This window comes from Engraulis encrasicolus, chromosome 9 (assembly GCF_034702125.1).
Source record: "Engraulis encrasicolus isolate BLACKSEA-1 chromosome 9, IST_EnEncr_1.0, whole genome shotgun sequence".
NCBI lineage: Eukaryota > Metazoa > Chordata > Actinopteri > Clupeiformes > Engraulidae > Engraulis > Engraulis encrasicolus.
In genome coordinates this window covers 25949928-25967036 of record NC_085865.1, presented here as the reverse complement: position 1 = coordinate 25967036, position 17109 = coordinate 25949928, and the positions used below count along the sequence as shown (strand labels likewise).

Genomic DNA, 17109 nt, shown 5'->3' with positions numbered 1-17109 from the left:
CTTAATACATCAATGCTTGTATTCCCTTCAAATTGAGCAAGTGATACCAAATATAGGTATGAGGGGTCATTGAATGAATAATACAAACATTTTTTTGTAATGGAGAAGAGAAAATGGTGAGATCAGTTGATACCAGACAGTGGGAAACGGCCATACGAATGGTACAAAAATATTGTGAATCAGGGGACAACATGATTTAGCTATCAAAGGTGTCATTTGGTGTTTAAGCTATGATGCTATCACATGCCCATTTACGCAGACAGGTTGTTTTTTTTGCTAAAGCAGCAACTAAATTGCCTTCTTCAGTTTCAAATTTGGAGCCAAGCAGGAGCTCTCTTGCATAAAGATGTTGTCTCAATTACCTACATTACAAATGGCAGTTGTACATGTAAAGTTAAAGATCTCTTGTAAAAAAAATCCTAATGAATAGTTCCTGTGCTCGGCAGGGCTGCATGAACAACATATCCTTTGGGAGTGAGAGGAGTGGCTACTACGAGACGGTGGCCGGGGGTGCGGGAGCAGGGCCAGGCTGGGACGGACGCAGTGGCGTACACAGTCACATGACCAACACGCGCATCACTGACCCAGAAATCCTGGAGAAACGGTTTGTTTCCTCCACTGTCAGGAGGTTACTTCCTTTCACGGTTTTAGTTTGTTTGTTCTTTTGCAATGCAACCAGTAAAAGCTGTGACTAATTGCAGCTTTTCCAAGCCTTACTGCAAACTTAAACATATACAGTATGCATACAGATCTGTTGAATTGGTATTGTTAATCATACACTGTCAAAGAGCTCTGCTTTACTAGTTTGTTTTGTTTGTTTTTTACATTGCTTTTCTTACTTCAAATCTTTTCGTGCTGATACCAGTAGCATGTTGACACAGTGAGATTTTGTATGGGGTTTATGTGTGTTTAAATCCATGTGTGTTGTTTGGCTCCTGCGTTGTCCCTCAGGTACCCGGTGATCCTGGAGCAGTTCTCCCTGAGAGCAGGGTCAGGAGGGGCCGGCCGCTACAAGGGAGGAGACGGGGTCGTCAGGAAACTCCTCTTCAGGGAGAAGGTGGTGCTGTCTGTCCTCACCGAGCGGAGATCCACACGGCCCTATGGACTTCATGGTAGGAAGAATTAGGGCTGTCACTTTAACGCGTTAATTAGATGAATTGGACTTCATGGCAGGGATAATCTAGCCTGACTATCATCGACTTTCAAATCTCTTCGATACTTGGGGGCCTTATTTGTAATGGCTGCGTACGCACAAAAGACGGCGCACACCAAGTTCACCGCAAGGTTTGGTATTTATAGAAAAAGAACATGGTGGTAAATGTGCGCAGCTCCACGCAAAGTTTGACCCATGCGTACGCACAAAAAAAAGAATAATAGCGGAAAGCGCAACTTCGGGAGGTAGAAGAACGACCAAATTGGTTGGGGGGAAAGAAACGGAGTTCACGTGTCACGATAGGCTATAGCCACTTTACATGTAACATTTGTCAATCGAGTTCGCAACGAACAACGGTTAGTTGTTGTTTGGTTGGTAATGGTGGAAAAATATAGGCCCAGCCTAGCCTATCCATAACCACCTGCTAGTTTTGTAAGGAAGTAGTCGACCTACAACATACATTTAGGCTACATTTGGGAATACCTTTTAATTACTCACCATTGCTTTCAGCATGGATCACCGAAGTGCGGTCATTTTTCAAGGGGGGAATCCGTTTCTGCATGCTTGTTTTAATTGACGTTTAGACAAGACATAATTTCGGTGTATGTATAAAAGTGTCTGCGGTATGGCTGTTAGGAAGGTCTTTTCCTGACCTCTCCAAACTGTAATCGTTTGTGCGCTCCGACTCTGCAAGGAATTACGTCAACAGTTGAGTTACAGAATCATCTGCCCGCGGAGTGCAGCTGTACCAGTAATAGAAAAGTGATGGTTGATTTTCTCGTCATTCGGCATACAGGCAAGCAATCAAGTGCCATAGTGATTGACAGCTTCGTTACTCCTTCTTCCAATGCATGCCGTTTCTTTGTCGTGCGGTTCGTCAGCAATGAAGCAGAGTGCATTTCTAAGACAGCAGTTGTCCTTATAGCCTGATAATACACGTTTATAATACCCACATTAAATAAATACAGAATAGAAAATGCCCAGAGGCCCAGTAGATGTCAAGTGGTCAATGGATGTGCCAATTGATAGTTGGAGCGTCGCGCTTTGAACTGAAAGCATACAGCTGCGCGCAGTGACCGGTAAACCAGGTGCATGAGGTGCGATGAGACGGAGAATAGGCTACCCACATTGCAGTTGGCAAAACGACAGGCTCTCCGTAGTTGTGAGAGGATGTGGTAGACCCACATCCCCTGCATTGCCTGTGTAACAGGTTTATTTTCTTCCACTTGCCACACCTGATTAGCGATAGGCCTATACTTTTATGCAGGAGGACTAAAATATTTTTATATATTTTTCTGGTGAATTTCACATGGGGGCACATTGTGCACAACTTAATTAATACAACTGTCCGTGTCCCGGTTCATGTGTCCATATCATCCTCTTTTTCTTTTTTCTTTTTTTGTCTTTTTGTTTACCTCTGGTACAGCGTGGCCTTTGCGAGCATAACCATCCTCCACATGCTGTAATTCGAGGATTGGCATTTGATTTTTGTATTTTTATTTTATTTTACCTTTATTTTACCAGGGAAATAAAGGTAAAATAAAATAAAAATACAAAAATCAAATGCCAATCCTCGAATTACAGCATGTGGAGGATGGTTATGCTCGCAAAGGCCACGCTGTACCAGAGGTAAACAAAAAGACAAAAAAAGAAAAAAGAAAAAGAGGATGATATGGACACATGAACCGGGACACGGACAGTTGTATTAATTAAGTTGTATGACCTCCCAAACTTAACAGCTCAACAGTGCCCAATTTTCTCCATCTATTTGTTAAATGTCCCCTCTGCTTTCCGCTCACTGTCCACAGATATCAATATTCATTTTGAGCGTTTCACTGAATTTTCATGGTTAATTATGGATGTGTCTTCAGGTGCGCACACTTGTCACAACTTTAAAGTCAGTTGGGATTTATAACACGAGATCAGCGTGGAACGTGCGTGCGCCATGCTTTATAAATCTGATTATTTTCTTGCGTACGTACATCCTGAGATTCGTGCGTGCGCCATCTTTTGGCGCATTTCTTCCGCAAGGTTTTATAAATGAGGCCCTTGGTCTGACCAAGAGCATAACAATAAGTGTTTCCCAAACGGCATCCTTGACCTGCCCCCCTAGGTTTGCTACTGGTTGACTGGTGTACGACAAAGTGGGTGGAGGTCCCAATTTTTTCGGAGATCAGAAACAATATTTACATTGCTCTTGGCCTGACTAGAAGCAATGCCAAAGGTGTTGCGTCACTAGCAGGGCGTGGCCTGGCTAGGGATAATCATAATTATAATCACAACCCCATAATCATCATCTTAATACTACATGTGGGCTGCTTGACACCTTCATCTCTCTTTGGGATTAATAAAGTAACTCTACTCTACTATAAACAATAGTAATACTGTTTCTAGTACAGATAATAGTGAAGGTGGTGATATAAACAGATTTTTTATTCATATTACAATTCATACAAGGTACAGCTCAAAGTAACTGAACAGTTTGATGGGATGCAACAGTTCAAAGATCCATGCTGGCAAAGCAGGATTGTTTAATACTTCAAAGGAAAGAAGTTTACCGCACACTTTCTTGACTTTATGCTTGTTTATTTAGAGCGAATAACGCGTTTCGCCTCTGTGCGTCATCAGGTTCGCTCAGGCAATAAACAAGCATAAAGTCAAGAAAGTGTGTGGTAAACTTCTTTCTTTTGAAGTTTGATAGGATGCTCTGTCTGTTTTATTTATTGGCTGATCAGAGATTGATCTAGTAAAAGATCAATCAGTATGATCAATGTTGTTTGAAGTGCAAAATCACCATCAGAGAAAAAAATGTTCGGATACACTTTCAGAGTAAAACAAACAATGCCTTGTGTGTTGTGTGACGTCACATTCACTAGGCTTATCTCTCCATTTATCTGTTTGTTTTCTCGCCGCTTGTTTAGGGGGGGAGAGTGGAGAAGCTGGCCTGAACCTCCTCCACAGGGCCGACGGGAGGGTGCTTAACCTGGGGGCCAAGACCACCGTCAGCCTCCAGCCCGGGGTAAGAGAACCAGAAGCAAGCAACAGGCTGGGTCTTGCTCATTCATTCATGTTTCAGAACAGTGGGGGCATGTTTCAGAAAGCAGGTTTAGTTACTTAACTATGTAGGTTAAAGTGATTTTCCACCATTTCCTAAAATAAGCAGATTTTGCACCTTCCCTTCAGTTGATTGACCATTCTGTTCTTCCGGCTATTCTTACTCGGGCAATGCAATACTACAATTCTAGCAGTTATATAAATTGAATCCTATGGGACCAGCTAGCAGTTGGTGGAGCAGTGCAGCCTTACCTTGGAGACTGTGGTTAGTCTACTAGAAGAGCCGTTTGACTTGGCTTTATAGCACGACAAACCTCTGAGACCTCTGTTTTACATGAGTTACCACTCTGAATACCCTCTAGGATTACATAATTGGTATGGAAGGACACATGAGTATCTGAAGCTTTTTAAATGTAGAATTGCTATACACTGGGGGTGTTGTTCTGTCAGTAAGCTTATTTATGAAGAACATCTGAGCAGCTTCATTATAGCAATTCATTAGTGAAGTGAATTGTCCAGATGATAGAGTAATATCAACGTAATTTCAGTCCGTATGTAACAGGCTTGTACGAAATGCCGAATGGAAATAATACGAACACTAGGTCGTGCCATTACCTTGAATTTCTTTGAATTTAATCTACACCACCCATTGAAAGTACATAGAACACCACCACCTAGTGTTCGTATTATGGCATTACTTTGAATTGAAATTCTTTCCATTCGGAATTTCGTACAAGCCTGGTATGTAATGGCCACTTTTTTGTGCGTCCATAGGACATGTTCAGCCTCCACACTCCAGGCGGAGGAGGCTATGAGAAGGAGGAGGACGACGACGGGAACGGCACTCTGCCCCCCAAACGCAGACGACTCAAGGAGACCTTCGCTGAGCGAGGCAGCGTGTTTGAGTACCGCCGTGCACAAGAGAGTGTCTAAGCATGAATGATGTGGAGGGGGAAAAAAAACAGGAAAGAGGTAGATGAGGAAAAAGGGGAAAGTGGTATGGGATCCTTTAGAGAAAAAGGGATGGCCACGACAAAAATGGAAGCATTTACTGTACGTTTCTGCAAAAGTATGTCTTAAGGTGGTAAGGTATAGGTGGTTTCTAGGCATACAACACATAGAGAGCGTGAGCATTTTTGTGTTTTGTTTGTGGACATGCAGTGTATGAAGAAAGACAATCCAATGACCCATCTAAAACAAAACAAAAAGAAAACCATTTGTTTTCGTGAAAGTCCATTGCAACCTTTGTAATAATGAACTGTGAACATTTGCGACTCTAAGCCTTTTTTAACAGAACCTCATGTGTTGTCTTAGATGTCACAGGTGTACTTAACTTTACAGGCAAGGCACACAAGAGTATCCCATAGTGGGGGCGACCATTTTAAAATATTAGCCTTCAGTCAGTTACCTCAGCATAGCGTTAGCCACAGAAGTGTTTTAGGACAATCAAGACTGTGGTCTGTCTCGCCACTGAAAGTACTGTGTGGAAGCTCTCTATGCAATTAGGTTTGTGTGTGTTTTTCCCCCTGTAATGTCCTGCCACTGCATACTGTACATGAATATGGTGACGTGTTTTTGGTGTGACCAACAGAAAACGAGCCAGTGTTTCACTCCTTTCAGATGAACTTCTTACTGTTTTTACTTCATTTGGCAACAGGCAAAATATATATTTTCAAATAAACATAACTGATATCAACACTTTGTATCAATCAATCTATTTTACTACCATGTTGTAATGCACACTTCGAAATAAGAATCCAACCTTATTTTACAAATTCACAACTTTTCAGGCATTTTCCTGAACAAGAATGTTGCCCAGTGTTTCACTTAGCAAGGTTGAAAATATACTGTATATATTTGGAAAGCATGAATTGTATGGTTAACTGCCTCCTTCCCTTAGGTGAAATAATAACATTTTCCCTATGTGGAAGAATCTTGGAATTTATAATCCCGCAGGAAAAGGTGCATCTCCAAGCCATATTATGGCTCTTTTTAAACTACCATACACTGATGCACTGCCATTAGTAGGAAAAATCTATGCCCCCCCTGCATGACCAGTGATTACTGTCCACTGCCTTTTACTGTGTGCGTGTGTGTGTACAACACTGATTTGTGTCCAAAACGAGATAAGGGAGCTCTGCAGGGGTGGGCTGGGTAACGGCACTCCTCACCCCAGGAGGGAGTAATGTTCTGAGGGGGCCATGGGGAGTGGCAGTGGGGGGTCCCTGGGTGTATGGGTGGTTGGTTTTTACTGTAATGCCGTGGTGGTGGATAATGTCAGGGATGGCAGCAGGAGGTCTGAGATGACCAACGCCAGCCTACCCTGGTCCTGCCAGGAATGCAGAGATTACGATCTGTTTGAATGGATCAGTGATCGGTGGGAATGGAGGCAGATTGGAAAAGAGCGGCACACAAACGCACGAAGAGCTCAGTTACAGTTGGGAAAAATACCTACAATGAAATTACTCCCATCACCACACGATTAAACAGAAGGACAAGACAGTTATATGAAATGATGTATTTATGTGCAAGGAAGGACGAACCATAAAACATTTTGCAGGGTTATTCTGACCCCCTTCTAAAACAGGAGGTAGTATGTTAACTTAGCGGGGAAAAAACACCATGTAAGTATTTCAAGACATTCCAGTGAGGTAAGGAAACGTGTTTACAGTTTGCTTCAAGTAAGTCAGGCACCTATCACCACCTCCCCCGACACTAACGCCCTTCCCCCCCACATTGCCTGATAGAGCAGGACTGGACAGGACGGGGGTAGTAGGGTTTGTGCAATTCAAATGAGGAGAGTTTATCAGTAGATGAAAACGGCTCTGACGAATTTCCAAAGGTAGCAGTAAGATGCAACACATATCTATCTTGTACGTGTTGCAAGACATTTAAGAAATGGACCCTGAGAGATTGCAAAATAGGCATTGTTACTGGCTAGTAAACTTTACGAGTAACACACATTCAACAACAATTATATGTACAATAAAGGCACAGTGGGAATATTTACAGTAACATTCTTAGCTTAAAAAATACATTCAGTTTGCGCAGAAAAGTATAGTTTTTCTGGCGCTCTCTCTCTCACACACACAGTCACACACACACACACACACACACACACACACACACACACACCTTTCTGGTCACAACCCATGAAAGGGCATTGACATGTAAACTCTCAAACCCTGTTCAGAGCAATCATTTTATAGCACCAACATTGTTCCCTGCACAAACACGACAGTTTTAAAAACAGCCATAGCTTATAATACAAGTCAGTGAACAATATCTGTAAACGTTCAACATGTATAAAACGCTTGACATGAAACGAAAAAAGGGTAAAATAGTGCAAACACTGGCAGTGCAAAGTCTTTGGTCAATAACAATGGGTTAACTTTGGCAAACATTGGTCACTGCCAAATTAATACAGAAGTAGTGACCACTCAGTAATCTGGCACTTGGAATACATTCTTCGAAAACTTGGAATGTGTTTGTCTGTTGGGAGGCTGGGAAGAAAGCATCGTTTTTAGGATGGTTGTGGATGGGGGATCGGAAAGTCTTAATACTGGGGATATCGCGCTAGAGGGGGTCCGTTCTGTAGGGCGTACTGATTTGGCGGGGGATGATGTTGCGTCTGACTAGCTGGATTGAGAACGTCAAATACGCTCTTGTTGGGCGGCACCGACTGCAGCATGCTGTCCAAGTCCATGAGCAGCGGGGGAGCCTGTAGAGAGACGTGCCCACTGGGCAGAATGGGCCAGTAGCTGTGCCCCACAAAATGCCCAGAAGGCACGCCAGGGGGTGCGCCGTACCCGTAGAAGGGCAGCCCCCCGAGAGGCACGAAGGGCCCCCCGTTGAAGCGCATGCTGGGCGGTGCCACCGCGTTGGGGGGCGTGTACTTGGCGTAGGAGGTGGGCAGCTCCCAGGGCGGGGCGCTGCCCCCCCTCCGCAGGGATTTGTTGGGGGGACAGGAGTCGTCGTAGCCGTCCGAGCCGGCCTCGCTCTCGTGGGTCCGTTTCCGGCCGGCACGGGGGGCCACCCTCCAGTCGTCGTCCGAGGAGGAAGAGGCGGGACTGGCCGAGCTGGCGGAGGCACTGCGGTTGGAGGCGGTGTAGTGCACAGAGGGCGGAGAGACGGGGTGAGGGGGGTCAATGACACCCCAGCTGTCCCTGCTGCTGCGTATCGCATCCCCACCTCCACCTGTTGTAGGACAGGGGGGCCGGAAGCTGTGCAGAAGGGAATCGATGGCGAAGGACGAGTCCAGTTTGGGCCGGTATAGGTCCTCTGTGGGTGGGGAGCTGTGCGTGGTGGGGAAGGGGGGTAGGGGAGGGGGGTTGGAGCGGGGCTCGGCATCGGGCTTCGGGGGCTGGTGGTGGGGATGGTGGCCATGGAGGATGTAGGGCGCCAGGTCCTGGGCGAAGATGGTCTCGTCTTGGCGGGACACGGCCGTGTTCTGCCGCTTCAGGAGCTCCAGGGGCACGCGGCTCACCTCCACTGTCCAGAAGTTGCCCTTCCCCTGGGGCTTGCCGGGGTCCTTCAGCACCTATGGAGCAGAGGAAACAGTTTAGTTGCATTTAGTTGAAGTTTTTGGCCTCTTCCTTCTTTCACATTCACTTCACATTATTTTAGTTTTGTTTAATTAGTTTAGTTCACAAAAGTCAAGTGAAGTAATACAGCTAATTTCCATCTATAGATCCCATTTTGATGAAAGAAAGCACAAAGCACATACATTCATTTTGGACATTCATATTCACGCAGATTTCTACAGATATTTTATGTTGGAGAGGGACATGACGACACATGAGTGCAGCATTTCTTGTGTGGCTTTGTTTTGTTTTGGGGGACAAACATATATGGGTGTGTGGCTTCTGCTGAAGCAGGCGGTGTTGCATCTTAAGCTAATGTATCTTCTTTGAGCATAGGTGCCGGAAAGGGGGATGTAGTAGTGCATTGGCATCCCTGCTTTTGGGCTCCTTAAATGAGGCTTCCTCCACTTTTACTGCAGACAAGTGAGTGGAGTGCAGCAGCGATAACATTGTTAAGAAATAAAGAATCAAGAAAAAAAAATGCACCACCACTTTAAAACTCATTATGGCGCGCTTGTCTTTGAGATGGTGATGGTTGAAAAGGATTCTGCATGTGCGTGTGTGCTTTGGTTTTTCAGTGAGTGTCTGCGGTGTCCTGAGATAATGCGTGTTTGATGTGTCTGATGGCCTTGCCGTTTAGCTCTTGTAGGTTAAGAGTTTGTTGACCAATCAGTATGGCGCCATTGCATGTGAATTTCCCGAGTTTGTAACAGTCTTGAAGACTTGCTGACTTTCAGCACAGAGTAGGGCAGAGCAGGGGGGCGTGAAGGGAACGTAAAGGAAAGCCCATCCCTTTACTACAGCTGGTGTGAAATTCAATGCCCCATTACAAGCTACTGCAATGCCAATGAGGTGATAACTGCTGCATCTTTTAGTGGGGCTGCAGAGGATGCGGTCATGTATACAAACCTTAACGAAGCAGTCGTATGATGAGAGGTTGTGCCGGACAGAGTCTCTCCAACCCTTGTAGTTCCCCTTGAAGAAGGGAAAAAGTGTGCTGATCTCCTTCAAAATCTGGAGGAGACATAAAGACAAATGATATTTACAAGTGATTTAAGTTTGTTTTATTCATCTGCCAAATGATTTTTTGTATTGTTTTATTCATCTGCCAAACACAATGTGAAGTAAAATTTAAATCAGAGGTGTCAGTGCTGATACGTTTAGAAAAGCCTAAAACTGGCCATAAAGTGGGCCTACTGATCAGTAAGTCATCAATCACCCATCATCTTTGCATCTGACCTAAAGAAAAACTTCACATATTTGACCTACTTAAAATACTTAAAAAGTCATGTTAAATAAGGCAAGATAAGTCAAGGCATATTACAACCCTGCAGCAGGGATGTGTCTCTGGGCTCTCTGTACAAGCAATTAGGCCCACACTATCTGTACCCAAGGCTTCGTCCTATCAATAGCTTGCTCAAGCTGATGCATATCAGTGTCTCTGGTTTCACTACATGTTATCTTAACAAAACAAGGCACGATAGAGACAATCCGTCTCTGAGAACGCGCGTGTCAGATGAGAGGCTGTGTTTGCATAGGTGCGCCCCACGCAAGGTTCGCCCCCAAACATCACCAGTATGCACAAAAGACAACCATAAAACACTCTTCTTCTCTGAAAGTTATTTTACACACATGTCTAAACTATCAAGCTTAAGTCAGTATCAAGATATAATTGGAACAATAAAGAGACAATGAAATATGACAGGCCATGCATCATACAGGCTATCCATTGTACCGGTATTTGGACTGACCCGATACTATTGACCCTTGGCCCGCTACACTCACAAGCAAAGGGCAACTTAGAGCTCTTACCTCTGACAGTGTCAATTTCTTCTCTGGAGAATTCTGAATAACCATTGCTATCATGGCAAGATATGAATACGGCGGCTTTGGGTAACGTTGGTAGTTCTTTTTCTTGCCCCCGTTGTTTCCATCATTCGTCCATGGGGTAGTCAGGCCAGTCTGGTGCTCATGCTTGACGGGCGGCTCCATTTTGACCTGCGAGGCCTCCGAGTAGTATCCAGCTGTGGGGTCATCTAATAGAGCTGGCTCCATGGGCGCAGGAGCCGCCCTAACGCACAAAATTGGGGCCGGCTGCTCTGCAAACGCACTCCGCTTCAGCACCGGCGCAGAGATTGGGTTCCTTTGCCAGTCCTGGAATGAGGAGCTCCTCGCTAGGTTGCCCTGAGGATGACGACTGAGATGAGGGGCATTGTCGTGACCACTCCTCTCAGCACAGAAGTCAAGTTGATGGTCGCGATGCGCTCCCAATGCAGATGACGGCAGGTAGGGAATGGCGAGTGGTGCCAGTAAGCCCTGACCCCCCTGGTGCTTTGTCATGCTGATGAACACTCGGGCCTTACTGCGGGTTGGGCTTTGGGGGGAGGGAGAGACGGGGGTCGGTCCTTAACCCCCGGCAGACTGCTGGCTCCAGGTCGACTCTATTTGAAGAGCAAACAATTAACAGTTTCATGTAAATCCTGCTGCGTAATCGAGGGGGGAATGGGGCGCTATCTGCGCGCAGAATGAGTGATCGCCCCGGGGGGCAGGGCAGGCCTGGTTGCGTGTGAAAAACAGTAAACTGCAAAAAGCTCCTGTTAAAAATACTTAAAGTTGCAGTTTCATATATTTTCCCAACCCAAATAAAATTTTTAAAAATTAAATAATAAAAAACCTCCCGTTTCAGTGTACAACCCTTCAACTCAGTTTGCACGGAAATGTGTTTACTTTCACTAGTCTACTGAAGGCATATGGGATGCTTTAATGCCTGGCAACGTAAATTACACAATTTATCAAAATATAAAACTTTTAAGTCACGAGTGAAAGTTTAATGGTTCTCTCCAAATCGACCAAATGTGTGGTGTCCACAAGACGGATGTGTGGTGTCATCTATGGAGAGTGTAGATTCCCTCAAATACGCAGCAGCAATATACATAGTGAGGGCGCTAATATACAAATTCCCCTCTCACATACAGAGGAAGATTAACACTTTCGGTTAAATTCACCCATGTTCTGATATCAGTAGCCTAATCAATACAAATACGCAATTAGTAGGTAGGTAGCCTACCTAAATAGCATGCAAAAGGAAGGATACATGGAATTCTGCAAATAGTTTACAGCAAACAATTAAAACGCATCCTATTATATCGATCAATTATATCAAGACCCAACTATTCCAGACAATTATCTGCCAACAACAAAATCTGTTTGTGACTTAGGGACAGTGCGGCACCCTAGTATAGGCTACAGTAGGCTATTAAATTGTCTGCAATAACATGACCAAGTAGACAAGTTCTGTAGGCCTATATCAGACGGTATATTTCGGGCACTATGTTTTAGTGCGTACTCAATAGGCCATACGCACTAAAACATGGACACTGAAGTACACCATTTGAGATGCAGGATAGGAGTCCTGCGTATTTTGATTTTGGTCACAGAATTCTACTCTATGTTGCGTTCTCTTGAGAGGAAATGGGTTTCGGGCCAGTGTTTGGCCTTTCTCGTAGATAATATGGTGCTAATGTTCGAGTCCTTGACGCACAGCAAGACACTGAAAACAAGTTGGATTAGAGGAATATTCTACAGCAGGGTGAAGACACTGCTTTCCAGGGGGGTACTTTTGGATGTGTGAAGAGGCAACCATTCAAACGATGGTTGTGTTGGCGCCCAGTCCCTCAGTTGTTCTAATGGTTTCAGGTGGTTGCGCAGCATTTAGAAGGTTCCAGGGCCCAAACAATCTAGAACTCTTTTTAATCCCTGATTTCAAAGTTGAGCAGTTCTAATAATAATTGTGAATTTTGTATGTCTGGATGGTAAACATAATTTATTTGAATTGATAAATGCTCCCAAGAAAGAAACATGTGGGAACCGGAAAGTTGTTTACACTTTCAGGTGACAATGCCAGATCAAATACCTTGGTCTACTGTACTTCTGGGGACTTAGGCCCCTATAGAACTACCTAAAATGTTGTCAGCGCATAGGCCATACAATGGCTAGGATACAGTATACGCTATTAGCGTAACCAGTGGCCTCCAAAATGCAACATATAGCCTAGGCCTACAAAATTCACGAACTCTCGAATCGAACAATGAACATCTTGTTGCCAGTCCCGAGGACGCGTGTCTGTTCCTAAAATCGTATTGTTGTCTTACCAGTGACAAAATATCCACATCGAGTAGTGTGCTGTGGAGAGGTACAAGAAGACAAATTTGACCAGCAAGGTTCGTGGTAGGTGTTTGGGGGTGAGGGCGTTCAGTTTCTCACCTGTGCACGCGATAATGATGACCAATTACACAGCTGATTGGACGGAACTACCCGTCAACTACAACACTGTTGCTGAAAAAAGACAAAGCATATTCTTGACAGGATAGTCATCATTCAGTAACCTAACATTCTATGGCATAAATACTGTTAATAATAAAGGGAACACCAAATGTGAATAGCATTTCATGGATATATTTTTAATGTTCATTTTTGTTTGTTTATTTTCTGAGCTGTATATTAGCAACCAAAATAAGAGATGGACATTTTTAAACTAACCCAATTAATTTACAATTCAGAGCAAAAGGTTGGAACTGTCACAAAATTATTCAAGTTAATGGCTGTCCAGTTTTGCATTTCAAACAAACCTATATGGGGAGTGGGTAGTAAGGGCCAGATGACGGTTCGACTGTGCTGCACAGATGCAAATAGACGTAATCAGCGGGCATGCCAGGGGTCTGTAGGTGGTACATGTAAGGTCATGTCCATTCCAATTTTCCTGTGGCCTCCCTGTCCACTGTACTAGAACTGCAGGAGGGGCAAGGGACGCCAATATCAAGCCAGGCCAAACACATTCCCTTTTTGTTGGACACTCTTCGATGGCAGACATTCTTTGAAAGCATTATCAGCTTAGATCCAGTGCTTGAAGTGGGAAAGAGAGGTGCAGGAACCCTGATCGTCCGAAAATACCATCCAAAAAGAAGTGCAGGAACCCTGATTTTCCGACAATCCCATCAGTACCAAATAGAGTGACCACGTCCGTGCCAGCGAAAAGGAGGACATATTTTTGGAGGGGGTTGGGGTCCTCCCCCAAGAAAATTTGCGTTTCTCAGATGCAATTTAATGCATTTTAATGTATTTTACTCAATTGGGCGTCCGGCTTAATGCTGTGCCTCATGCCGGACAAGGCACTGAAAAGATTAGTGTAGGAACTCTGATGATGAAAATTAAGAGGTGGGGGAACTGAGTTCCCCTGAGTTCCCCTCCACTTCAAGCACTGCCTAGAACCATCCCCAAAGGGATGATGAAGATTTGCTGGACTGTCTCAGTAAAATACTAAAAGTTTCACTGGACATAGCAAATGGAACAACTGTTCTTCATGAGGTCCACATACCCCAAAAGAGGGTGCAACATGTTCTCCTCACTGACAAGCAAACTGGACGCTAATGAAAATGAAATGCCAAGCCACATACGCCAATATATTGTTCAATAACTCATCATATAACAGTTACAGACAAAGGTGAGCCTAAACTTATGTGGCAGAATGGTTTCAACAGGAAACAAACAAAGCACGGCAGTGTCCCTCATCCCCATGGGATCTGTGAAATGTCACCACAGTGGCAGAACACTGGGGTCATCTCAGAGGTCAGTGAACTGTAGGGTCACCAGTGTCCTGTCCTGCCCTGATGGGTTTACTGTGATGTGGTATGTACATGTTATCCTGTAGGCCCTATAGTGTAACATGATCTAAATCATGTAGGCCTACATTCACAGACTTTGCTAAATACTTTGTGTATAAAATATTTAGATTCAATAGTATGGTGGAACTAAAGGGTAACATGTTGCAAGGTGCACTATGTAATACTTTTAGCAGTTTATTTACAGAAAACATGCTGGCCATTCAAAAATGTCACCTTTTCACAAATGTTTACCACCACCATCAAATTTTAAGTATTCATTATGACAAGGAAAATGTCCATACATGAAAAGGTGGATATTTTCCATTCACCCTAGATTGGTACTGTTGAGTAAGACTTGGATGAATTCTCATCGTACATGTATAATGACAACAAAAGCTTTCTACAAACCCCAACTCCGATGAAGTTGGGACGTTTGGTAAACAGTGAATAAAATCAAAATGCTATCATTTTCAAAACATTCAATCTATTCATTAGATGGAGAATAGTGAAAAGACAACATATTAAGTGTTAAATGCGAGAAAACATATTGTTTTGGGGGGCATATGTACTCATTTCTAATTTGATAAATCCAACACGTCTCAAAAGAGTTGGGACGGGGACAATAAATGGCAGCAAATGTCGAGGAAGACTAAAAACAAAACAAAAGACAACACTTAACAGTTAAATACATTAACCGATGAGATGATTTTATGTAAAAAACAGTGTTAATTCCTATCTTGGACATGATTTCACCAGCTTAAATGGTGGGTGTATTCCTTGTCATGTTTTGCAATGTTTTCCTTTCTGTAGTGCTTACAGTGTGACAGGTCTTGACCAAAAACCCACCATTTTATCACCTGCTGGTCCTTATGAAGGAGCCAAACTGTTAAAACATAGTAGAGAATGCAATTTGACCTTACTATGTGGCAGTAATCGAAGATCTCCCTTCAAAATATAATGCATGAGTGGCTTTTCATGCTGTTTAAAACCCATTTATACCATTCAGCACTGTATTTAACTCTACAGATGAGTGAGAACATCTTAACCAATGCACTACTGCATCCGCATGCCATCATGGAGGCTGACTTTTGAAGCTAGCACTAACACAAGTTGGATGGTCCATTTTCACTGTAGCACAGGATGTGCAATGCTCTATTATTGTCAAAAAGAATGGACTTCCACAACTTCTGCTGACTTCTGTAAGCAAAGGACAGTTTCCCATGTCTTCTGGGTCTATTTCAAGTGAGCTCAGGTGCTTAGGAGAATGTTAAACCCCTGTATCATTTTCATGCATTAAGCATTCTTAATATGGTCAATTTTCAATAGCTCTAGCACTCCAGGAATTAGAGTGAGACTACAGCCAATATATATTTCATGATGTCATGAACCTATACAATGATTTTATTAACAAAAATATGTCTTATATACACTCAATCGTGGTAAATCAAAGGGAATTCAAAAATGTATGTAATAACTATGGTAATTATTCCCTTTGCATCTTTAATTCTGAGTGACTCAGCCTCTCTGTGATGATCTTATAGGCTACCTGGACACCTATATTGTCCGTCAGTACAATTCATTTTGAAATGTTCTTCTTTGTTGTTTTATCTTATTTGGATGTTTACTAAATTTCACTGATCACCGTCCCAACTCTTTTGAGACGTGTTGGATTTATCAAATTAGAAATGAGTACATATGTCCCCCAAAACAATATTTTTTCTCGGTTTTAACACTTAATATGTTGTCTTTTCACTATTCTCCATCTAATGAATAGATTGAATGTTTTGAAAATGATAGCATTTTGATTTTATTCACTGTTTACCAAACGTCCCAACTTCATCGGAGTTGGGGTTTGTAGTAGTAGAGTAGAATAACTATTGATCCCTGAGGGAAATGAAGATGTGTTCTATTCAAGTAGTTTTCACTTCGCGGTTGGTGAGCAGAGTTTTTTTATTATTATTATTTTTATTATCATATATTTTTATTATTAAAAGGGCCCAGTGTGGCTGTCACTGTGTGGCTATGCATGTAGCATGGTTATGCATGTGTGTGGCTATCCTTGGTCTTGTTGAAGGGATGTAGTTCAGATGAGTCCAGAACAAGTGTGTGTGTGTGTGTGTGTGTGTGTGTGTGTGTGTGTGTGTGTGTGTGTGTGTGTGTGTGTGTGTGTGTGTGTGTGTGTGTGTGTGTGTGTGTGTGTGTGTGTGTGTGTGTGTGTGTGTGTGTGTGTGTGTGTGTGTGTGTGTGTGTGTGTGTGTGTGTGCCACCTGTAGGTTGATATGGCATGGTGCGGTGACAACCAAAAAATGTGCATGTGGGGGTGGGGTGGGGGTGTCCTTGCTGGGAGATAAACCTATACAGAAGAGGCTGCTGAGCTTACAGGAACAGCTGAGTCTCATTTAGTGGCACACTTTCCATTTTGTTTTTATATGACAAACATGTTTTAAGCATCAGTTTACCAATACATCCAATATTTGTGACATTTTATTACATCTACACAAATTCATGTACATTCATTTTTTTGACATAAAATGGATTGAATTTAGGCCTGGAGAGGTGACATGCACTTCTCTCTCAACTCCACTTGAGGGCACCTGAATCATTTCAAGACAACAATGCCACCTGTGGGTAAATATGGCATGGTGCGGTGGCAGCCAGA

General features: G+C 43.4%; 2 protein-coding genes across 3 annotated transcripts in view; one reads left to right on the top strand and one right to left on the bottom strand.

Annotated features, from left to right (window-relative positions):
* oplah (5-oxoprolinase, ATP-hydrolysing) overlaps nt 1-5905 on the top strand; it is a 34179-nt gene extending 28274 nt beyond the window's left edge. For both annotated transcript variants that reach the window (XM_063206837.1, XM_063206836.1), the window contains exons 24-27: nt 447-604; nt 952-1112; nt 4075-4172; nt 4982-5905. In XM_063206837.1, coding sequence (XP_063062907.1) covers nt 447-604; nt 952-1112; nt 4075-4172; nt 4982-5140 — 576 coding nt within the window. In that variant the 3' untranslated portion in view covers nt 5141-5905. The remainder of the gene's footprint in view (nt 1-446; nt 605-951; nt 1113-4074; nt 4173-4981) is intronic.
* Nucleotides 5906-6480: 575 nt separating this feature from the next.
* foxh1 (forkhead box H1) lies at nt 6481-13039 on the bottom strand. The gene is made up of 4 exons (XM_063206146.1): nt 12942-13039; nt 10603-11231; nt 9700-9804; nt 6481-8747 (listed from the first exon to the last, which is right to left on the bottom strand). Exons 2-4 carry the CDS (start codon nt 11128-11130, stop codon nt 7764-7766), a joined length of 1617 nt encoding a protein of 538 aa, XP_063062216.1. The 5' UTR covers nt 11131-11231; nt 12942-13039; the 3' UTR covers nt 6481-7763.
* Between the last annotated feature and the right edge of the window lie 4070 nt (nt 13040-17109).